General features: G+C 35.7%; 1 protein-coding gene across 1 annotated transcript; it reads right to left on the reverse strand.

The window, feature by feature from the left end:
• Positions 1-2,884: 2,884 nt before the first annotated feature.
• Positions 2,885-7,797, reverse strand: LOC142547632 (protein PHR1-LIKE 3-like). Its single transcript, XM_075656003.1, has 6 exons — positions 7,407-7,797; positions 5,608-5,684; positions 5,458-5,512; positions 5,112-5,190; positions 4,954-5,023; positions 2,885-3,471 (listed from the first exon to the last, which is right to left on the reverse strand). Exons 1-6 carry the CDS (start codon positions 7,603-7,605, stop codon positions 3,067-3,069), a joined length of 885 nt encoding a protein of 294 aa, XP_075512118.1. The 5' UTR covers positions 7,606-7,797; the 3' UTR covers positions 2,885-3,066.
• Positions 7,798-10,122: the final 2,325 nt, after the last annotated feature.

The raw sequence follows: 10,122 nt of genomic DNA on the forward strand, positions 1-10,122 counted from the left end.
TCAGCCATAAGCCCTTAGTCCATGCCCGAGCCTCTCCTTCGGTTTGGGATTGAGTTAGCTAGGCTGTCTAATCGTGCATCTTCCTTACTGCCTTAGTAGAGCATTCTATCATAGGCTGCATAGAGCGCATTCAGTCTTTGAATCAAAGGACTCTCTCTAGAGACGAGAATCTCTATCTAGCTTGGGAGCACCTTTTATGTAAGCCATAAGATAAGGAGTAAGTCTTATTCAGACTTCATCCCAAGTTCTGAGGTTAAAGTAAGGATCTCATTCTTGCTATGGATGAGCAACCTAGAGATTCTTAAGAAAGAATCATTCTATCTACCTTCCACTCTTCCTTTCCTTAGAACCTTAGAAGAATCCCGCCTACACTCCTCCCTAGCTTATGGGAGGTGACCAATGTTGGAAATTCATTTCAGGCTGTAAGGCGAAAGACGCAGATAGGAAAAAAGTCTTCTTTTGCAATTAGACCAGAAGGGAAAGGTCGAAGCTCAAGATCTCAGGCTTAAGAGTCAGCACCTGCAACTACCTTTCCTTTTATCCTCATCTTGACTTATGTCTCATTAACCATGACCACTTGCTGCTAAGGCTTTTTGACTTTCTTACATTCGCCATCTCGTGAGTAGCTGTCACTGGTCTGGGTCAGATTCTGAGGTATACCGATAGAATACAAAAAAGAAAACCTATATGGGGAGCAATCCCCAATGGCTGGGCTTAGTAAGCCCATAGCTGATCACTTAAGATCTTCAATTCATTTCTATTATTTGATTAGTTAGCCGCAGGAGCACCTCTTCTGGTTTTCCACCCATTTACGTGGGTGGATTGCATAGGGAGACTACTCTGGTCTCTTTCTCCTCTTTGGTAAAGAGGATTCAGAGAGACTCTTCGTTTACTGTGAAGAGTGCCATCCAATGACCTATCCATGCGGTAGGCATAATGGTGAGGGGGGCCGCTGGGACAATCAGACCTTGGGCCGATTGGTATCACGTCACGGGAGACCAAAACATAACTAGAGAGTAGCTGTTGGACCTGGTCTTCGGTACTCTGGCTTGCGCCTTTGTATATGAAGATCATAACTTTTGCGGCTGTATTAAAACCTTTGACAAGGTAGAAGCCAATACGTACTCAGCTGATAACTGAGCGCCATTCCTCGCTGGGAAATAAAGAATCATTGGTGAATCTCTGTTCCAATTAGATGTTCAAAATGCCATTTCTGCTCGGGCTCTTGCTTAGGAGAGCTCCGTCACTTCTTAACATAACAGGAAGGGCGGGATTCTAATACTAACTAATGCTAAAGAAAGAGCTTGCAAACAGCAGCTTCTCTTCCTATTCTATGTGTATGGATGTAACTATTGATTCAATTGCGCATTGTCTTCTTCATTCTAAACTAAAGTGCTGACTTGATCCTGGCCAAGTGCGGCAGATACGTAGGCAAGCTCGAAAAGAGCCCCCAGTCAGCTTAAATAAATGCTTTTCTTACATAGGACGAAGATGAAAAGGAAAACAGAAAAGAAGCGAGGCTAGCTGACAGGGGAGTAGCTTAAAGAGACCTAGCTGACAAGGTTTTTTTTCCTTTCGGTCGAGCTCTTGAAGCACCTAAAGGCTTACTCGATAGAGTAAGAATTTGTTTTATTCAAATCACACCTATACGAGTATCAAAGGACCTATCAGAGAGTCTGTCAATAGAGTGAGATAGCGATTGATTCATTGTCCAGCTATAAAAATTTTCGAAAGATAAATTGCTTATATTTTAATATCAAAGAAATTTTTTTTAAAATGGTTGACTGGTTCACCATTTTAAATTTATTTATCTTTAAATGAGTCAACATACAAAAAAATTGGATTTGATAAACATATTCAAGAAATTTAAATACGAAAATTCAAGAATTTGTATATTCTAACTATCATTATTAAATTTTTATAATCTTATTATAAGTAAAAATAAGATAAAAAATAAGTGGACCAATATATGTGTACATTTCTTTATTTTTCGAAAACTAAACCAACACATGTTTAAACCAATAAATATTTAAAAAAAACAATAAAAAGAGTACAAATTATTTTGAAAGGTAAATTACCTAATATTTTATAAATAAAGAATTTTTTAAAAAAAATTAGTTGACCGATTCACCATTTTAAGATGATCTGTGTTTCAAATTATTGAGCTCGGTCTTCAATTCTATATTTTTGTATATGGTCTTATGTCCCATTTTTTTTTAAATAAAAGATGTGCTCGAATTCTAAATGAAAAAATAATAATAATGAAAAAAAAATTTGCCAGCCTTTTGACGCTGTCAGCATAAGAGAATGTTGTAGCCTCCTCTTGCAATGATGGTGGACTCTGCATATTAAACCACCATAAACATTAAATTTGAAATTTTTATTTAAAAAATTTATTTATAATAAAAATAAAAACACACTTAGTAGATAAAAGTAAGAAGAATTTAAAGTTGCAAATAATTACATTATAATTATGAATAGGTCTCTTGTGAAACAATCTCACGAATCTTTATTTGTGAGACAACCCTACCGATATTCACAATAAAAAATAATACTCTTAGTATAAAAAATAATATTTTTTTATGAATGACCAAAATAAGAGATCTGTTTCATAGAATATGACCCGTGTCTCACACAAGTTTTTACTTATAATTATTTTGATACAAAATTTAACCACAGGGTTAACAAAAGGACACCATCCCTATTCCCTACATTTCACATCTTGAATGGCCTCATAGAAAGAACTAACATAATTTATTAAACTTATTCATAGAAACATATTCAAACTTCTTTAATAACACGAAGATGCATTATATCTTTTCACTCATGAAGAATTTTTTTTTTTTGAAAAAATAAGATAATGAACATGAATAAAGTAGAGAGATTGAAGTCCAAAGAATTTTTCTCGACACTGGTTGGCCAAGTTTTGAATCTGTATGACAGGTGAACATCACTGGGGATATAAAGCTGATCCAGAATCGAATTCAGACACAAAGGACGGGGTCAAGACTCGAGGGACCAACATCATATATTCCTATTAAAATGAAGGTTCATGTAACCTACAATTCATCCGATATTCGACATCATCCACTCTACCGGCCTCATGCTGCTGTCGAAGGGTAACAACTCCCCATTTCTAAACATATCCCGCGGTCTTTTCTTGAGTGCTGCAGCACTTTCAGCCATTGGAGAAACAACACTCCCATTGGTAGAACAATCACCGACTCGAGCAGGCAGGTTCAACAGGTTTTGGTCATGCACATTGAAGGATATGTCAGATACTGGAGGTATATTCGTCAGAATGTTGCATTCATTGGCTACCTTGATCGCAAGGTCAGACAGCTCGTCCCTAGCAGCTTCTAGCCCAGCAGAGGCCAGTGCTTGGTCATTAAGTGCTTTACAAGCTTTTTCAAGAATCGATTGTAGATACTTTCCTTGTGCTTCTATTCGGAGCTGGAGCCTGCGTTGGACCTGGACAGAGGAGGAAAACTCATACGCGTCAGGTGCACTGATGAAATTTGAGAATTGACAGAAACGATTACAAGGTCAGAAGTTCAGTAATAAGCAACCACATATTTAGCAACTTTACTGCATTATCCTTTAATATGCTTATAAATATTCATTAAGAAATAAAATATTTAATGTAATCATATAGCATACTGCATGATACAACACCGACTGTTTCTTTAACTTTGTTTTCCAAGCTAAACATTGTAGTAATGTGGACACAAGTTCCATATATGTCACACATGACTTGACTTAAAGGCAATCAATATCTTCGATACATTGTGTCTCGCAGACAGTCCTATGACATACATTGGCTCCACAACAAAATGAGTGGCTCATAAACTTGGGGACTCCACCGTAAAGAAAGCTAACTTTTCGGGTTTGACTTCATTCTTGGGCTTATGACCTAATATTGATTCTTTAGAATCGCGATTTGCCCATTCGGAAACAGTTAGAATTGAATCATTTGTCGGCAATGTGACTTTGGTTCATATTATAGGCGAGTTGTGATGTATTCACCCAATAGTGATTGAATGCTGTTTAGAGAGGGTTTTCGTAGTGTCAGCTTCTCAAGGGAGTGGACAGTGTCATCCAGCTCCACAACGAAATAAATATAAATGTTGCTAACATCCCCCACCTATATGGTCTATCTTCTAGATTTGGACTCTCGTTTCCAGCCATAACATAACCATGAATCATAGAACGGGCTTTGAGGGCAATCTTGAACCTAACTCAATCTCAAAGCTAGCTCAAGTAGGGAGGATTGTCCAAGTCCATATATGCAACTCTTAGATATTTTATCCAAACGATGTGGGATAACTAACACAGCCCCTCACGCCCAGGAATGAACATCTGAAGCGTGAAATTTACAAATGACCCAACTATGAGCAGAACGGGTGACTCAATTATAGTTAGTCTAACACATAATGGTGGAACTTGGGCTCTGAGACCAAATTAAGATTGAGACTTGAACCTAATTCAACCCCAAAAAGCTAGCTCAAGGGGGGAGGATTCTTCAAGTCTATATATGCAACTCCCAGATATTTTATTCAACTGATGTGGTACAAGTGACCTGGCAATCAGCACCATGAATCATAGGACCGGCTTTCTTCAACTTGTGCAATAATTAATACGACATGAACCCGGCCTTATTTTCATCCAAAAGTCTTATTCAGTCCATTCGTTGTCGATTTGTACACATAAATGAAGGAAATAGTTTGCCAATTTCATCTCTCTGCTCTGGTTCATATACTTCTATCCCCTAATTCTTCTAATCCTGCCGCTCAGCAAACTCAAAGTTTCTTGTTAAAAGGAAGATAAACAACCGAAACTACCCCTAAGAAAATTGCTCTGCTTCCACTCAGTTTCTTGATTCTTTCAGGCTTGATATCAAACCCAACGCAAACAACACATTTGGATGGGTACACAAATAGGAAAAATCCAAACCTCAAGCTGCTCGTGCAGTTTTCGCTGAACTTCCATTTGCACACGCAAAGCCTCAGTTACCTGGTACCCGCTGGTAAAAATCCAAAAACAAGTGTTCACGATTATACAGAAACAATGGAGCTTTGCTCGAAAAAAACTTGGTAGGGTATATATAGTACTCGTTTATATCTTGTGGCATCATCACTGTTGATGTTGATGCAGATGAACCAGTATCCTGAGTCTCGGCAACACAAGACGCTGTGATCAATTAAATACAAACGAATTGATTGGCATTAAATGACAACATCAAATTCAAAAAAGAACATTTACGAACCCAATGTGACTCAAAGTAAAACCTCTATCCAGAAACTTTATTCCCAGTACATTTTCAAAACTCATTTACAAAAACATACCTGCAGAAACACCGGAAACGAAACGAAATATACCATAACAGTTTTACCACTGAACTGTTCGGATGGTCATAGGACCATACACAAGTGACAAAAGGAGAGATTCGTTCCATACCTTCTTTTGAGTTTTCTGTTACCTCCTTGATGGCTTGTTTCCCCATTCGATACTTCTGCTCACAAATAACAGAAAGTCCAAGTTTGTCAATTAGGTATGCAATATATTTTGTGAAATAAATATGAGAAATTGGAAATGAGGATGGCATGCCTGAAGATGAGACTTCAAGTGATACAAAGTCAAGCCTTTCACTCCCATTGATCTCATTATTGTTTTTGGTGTTGCTTCTGCGAAGAAAGCAAAGAATTAACTTCATAATCCAACCAAACATCACAAAGATAAGCCATGATGACCTACTTGTATTGCTATATGAGTATATATGTATATGATCTTGTTCCGGAAAATACTCATATTAGAAAGAAAATGAAAAAATAGCACGTGTATAGCGTAAGCATTTGCATAAAGCAGACTGAAAAGGTCCGCAGGAAGCATTTTATCCACTAATCTGAAGATGGTAGAGGTCACTCCATGTTGAGACAGTTCATACATAAATGTGTAAGATATTATTAGCTCATGGTTCCCATTAAGAACTTACGACAATAAATGGAAAAAAATTCTTTTCCTTACGAAATGGAGGCTGCTCAGTCGAAATGAAGACAATATTTGACAAATCTGTTTCTAGAAAATCAGCTCCCCCCCCCCTCCCCCATAGACAATATGCAGACCAACTGAACACTAGAGACACGTCATACTTCCAAATCAACCGCCTCCATTTGATACATTAATAGATCCCAGCATGATCAACATAGACAAGAAACCAACTGCAACACTTGAGCTCATGACATATAATATTTGTTTATCAATTAGTGCATTATTGCCCTAAATAAAACCCCCAAAAAAAAGGTGAACCATACATGCAAAAATTATAATGAAAACCCAAAGATACGAAAATTATTATTTTTATCTATATGTACCACCCTAGAAGGCTTAAACAAAAGATTAAGTCGTCAATGGAATTAGGGAACACATAAATTAAATCCTAATACCAAATGAAGTCCAAGACAATGAAGCTTCATATGAATAAATCTCCATGATATGGTAGATAACAACTTCTTTAGCACAAGGTAGAAGTGTAGAACACAAAAACACAATTTCGCATCAGAGAGTTGACAGCAAACAATTACTGTTCCAACTTTTTACTACTTTCCACCATTCATATCACCTTGACTCTTGGTACAAACCCATGAATTTTATGGGAGAAATTTGCAGTTTTGAAAAATCACACATAAAATTTTACTTTCTTTTTAGTCTGAGCGTCCCCCAGGTTCATCCTAGAGCATTTCAATCTTAACAAAGCTGTACTCCAGACTAAATTTTCAATTCTTAAGTCCAGGATAAGAAAACAGTTTGTCTCATAAAAAGTTCTTCAACTTTAAGTAAATGACACTAGCTTACTTCATTTTACAGACAAAACTAACATACAGCATCCCGATATCCAAGATAAATTCCATAAAGTCAACCGAAACACATAGAATTCACATATCGAAGGGCCTATCCAGCATGTCAAGGTGTCATACGAATAAATCCACCAATTTAATATTTGTCTCTTCGTTTCTCATCAAGGAAAGGGGGAGAGAGAGAGAGAGAGAGATTTGTCCCCTAAAAAGTTCAAATTTTTACTGCAGCATATGCGAAATTTTTCAAATTTTGAGAAAAGGAACCCTTCAACCAAAAGATAAGAGCGTTCTTGAAAATCAGGGGAACCAAACAGTCTCATCAAAGCTCAAATTTAAAAGTAAAATGCTTAAATTTGTTGATATGGCAGCAGAATTTATCCTTCTTGTGTATCTACAAAGAAGAGTGGGACTTTTGTGAGACCGTCTCGCGGATCATGATATGAGACCGTCAACTCCTCCCTCGGCCTCAAAATCCCCACTTTAATACATACACACACATATTATATATATATGTATCTCTGTGTGTGTGTGACAAAACAAAGGGACACATACTATCGGGGCCGCCGAGCTGAGTGACAGCATCCACAAATCTTTCATGCAGCTCCGCCGTCCACCGGAGGCGCGGCCTGGGATCGGCTGACAGAACAAGACACGCATCACCAGGAAAATTGGTGCCATCCAAAGCCGTGCGTTGATGCTCTCCCCCGCTCCCCTCCATTGCAAAACTATGTAATGGCATCCCAGAATACATCTCCTCCCCCTCCCCCCTACTCAGAAAAAATCTACAAAATTTCAAGAAAAGTCCAGATTTTTCAAACTTTTTAAGGCGTGGAAATGGTGAGTTTCGCTTCGAAAGCGAGAGGAGTCGTGCGTTTTCGTGTGTGTGAGAGAGGAAGAGAGAGGGACAAGGAACTAGGGAATGAAAATAAACAGCGATGCTATGTTTTGTTCTGTCTTTGTCTGTTTCTCGAGCCTCTATCTGTCTTGTCACTCTCAGTCTATGCCTATATATATGTTATATATATATATATCTGCGTGTATAAGTGTGAAGATTGTGTGAGAGATGACGAAAAAGGTAACATGGAGTAGTTGCTGCCGGCGAAGCCATTTTTTGGTCTCAAATGAACCTCTTTCATGCGTACTGTATAACTTTGTTCCCAATTATCCAACTCAAAATTTTAATTTAACATTTTAACAACTAATGGGGAAAAAATAGATTTATTGAGTATATCACTTTTTAAAAAATGATAGACAGTAGGCGGCGGACGATAACCCACCGACTAGCTCTTAGGCGTTTAGGCAAGAGACGCGACATTCACGCGTTTTTTCTACTGTAAATATCTAATTCTTGACAAAAACTTGTCTGAGACGACCTCACAGATCGTATTTGTTAGACGGATATCTTATTTTGATCATCCATAAAAAAATATTGTTTTTTATGCTAAAAGTATTATTTTTTATTGTGAATATCGGTAGGGTTGACCCGTCTCACAGATAAAGATTCGTGAAACCGTCTCACAAGAGACCTACTCCTAGTTCTTTTGTTGATATATATGTTTTTTTAATAATTTCTATATATGTGTGTGTGTGTGTGTGTGTGTCGCATACGCATATTTTGATATGACTAGGCTGCCGATTTTTTTAAAAGCGCTCAGAGACATCATTTTTCTAAAAATCGGAGCGAAAGACAATTTTTTACCTCTTAGATGATGTCTTTTATAACAATGATATATATGATTTAATATGTTTTCTTGAATATCTTTTTATTATATAATTTAAAATTTGATGACTATTGATACAAAAACGCATATAAATAACAATATTCTTGATAATATAAGTAATCATCATTGACAAAGGGTGCATAATGCATGTATACATGCATACTAAATTGCTATAAATTATAAGTTTATTGACAAATAATTTTTATATAAAAGTATAATAATTCTTTTCTTGTACAAATTATTATACTTAAGATGAATGATATTTTGAGAAAGAAAATGTAGTGTATCAAATAATACCAAAGTTAATTACATGTATCTTACTTTATTTTTTAGTAAAGATATTTATAAATATTTAAAAAAATACTTTTTTATATATATTTTGCAACTTTTGTAGCATGATATAATCCATAATTACTTTAATAATTTTCAAAAGAATTATTTGCTAGCAACTTTAATTAAAGAAGTTTGGAATAAATACAAAAAATTATTAAGCTAAAGTGAGAAAAGTTGTTAGTTGGCATTATATTTTAAAGAACAATAATAAGATGATGGAATTGACTTGAGTGAGCAGGCCACCTTGTGGTTCGTTATTTTACTGAAAACCGACAAATTTAACTATTTTTAAATGTACAATAATAAATTATTACATTAATCTATCTTTTAAATATCTATATATGTGTGTCAGCATATATACAACGGGTCTTTCTCATATCAGAGTGGGATTGGCTATATAGCATGTTAAACAAGCAACCTGAGTCGGGTTGAGCCGGCTCGCCAAAAACCCGACTCTTGCGGGTTGACCAACAGGCTAGACCACATTTCGATGGGTTGAAAATTTCTCAACTCAGCCAAACTGAAGATGGGTTGTGTGTTAATGGGTTGACCCACGGGTGGGCTATAAATTTTTTTAAAATTATATATATATATATATATATATATATATAATTAAATTTTATCATTTAAAAATTAAAATTTTATAGAAAATTTAATAACATTTCAAATAATTGATTTCAAAAATTTAAATGTTAACCAAAATAATTATCATAAAATTTCATAATTTGAAATCCCATGGAGGCCCGACTTTTAACGAATTGGGATTTTCAAACCCAACTTGTTAAATTTATATATCAGATTGGATCAACCCGATAGACTCAACTCGAATCGACAATAGAATTTATATCTTGGTTTATATTTAAATAAAATTTATTTAATTTTATTTTTGCAAAAAAAAACTTAGCAATCATTAAAAGATTGCCTTTATTTATTATTTTCTAAAGTTTCTTAGGACCACCATCAATATATACATGCATAGAAGCCACTTGCTCCAAATTTTTATGAAACAACAAATTATTATTAAAAATTTATGATCAATCATAAATTGCTAAAGTCAACTTCTCCTCCAATAAAAGAAAAGAACGACAAATCCAACCGGCCAGCCTTAACTGCCACCCGGCAGGAAAAATTAGAGGGCACACATCAATAAATTATTATTATTACCACCAAAAACATATTTACACCAATTTCATTTATTCAAGTACAAATTTTAG

Source organism: Primulina tabacum, chromosome 5 (genome assembly GCF_025594145.1).
Source record: "Primulina tabacum isolate GXHZ01 chromosome 5, ASM2559414v2, whole genome shotgun sequence".
NCBI lineage: Eukaryota > Viridiplantae > Streptophyta > Magnoliopsida > Lamiales > Gesneriaceae > Primulina > Primulina tabacum.

Excerpts from the sequence above, each read along its gene's own strand:
- LOC142547632 (XM_075656003.1), bottom strand. The coding sequence starts at position 7,605 with ATGTATTCTGGGATGCCATTACATAGTTTTGCAATGGAGGGGAGCGGG. Across the intron at positions 5,685-7,406 it reads TCAGCTCGGCGGCCCCGATA|AAGCAACACCAAAAACAATA; the intron begins GTATGTGTCCCT and ends CTTTCTTCGCAG. Across the intron at positions 3,472-4,953 it reads AACTGCACGAGCAGCTTGAG|GTCCAACGCAGGCTCCAGCT; the intron begins GTTTGGATTTTT and ends TCCTCTGTCCAG.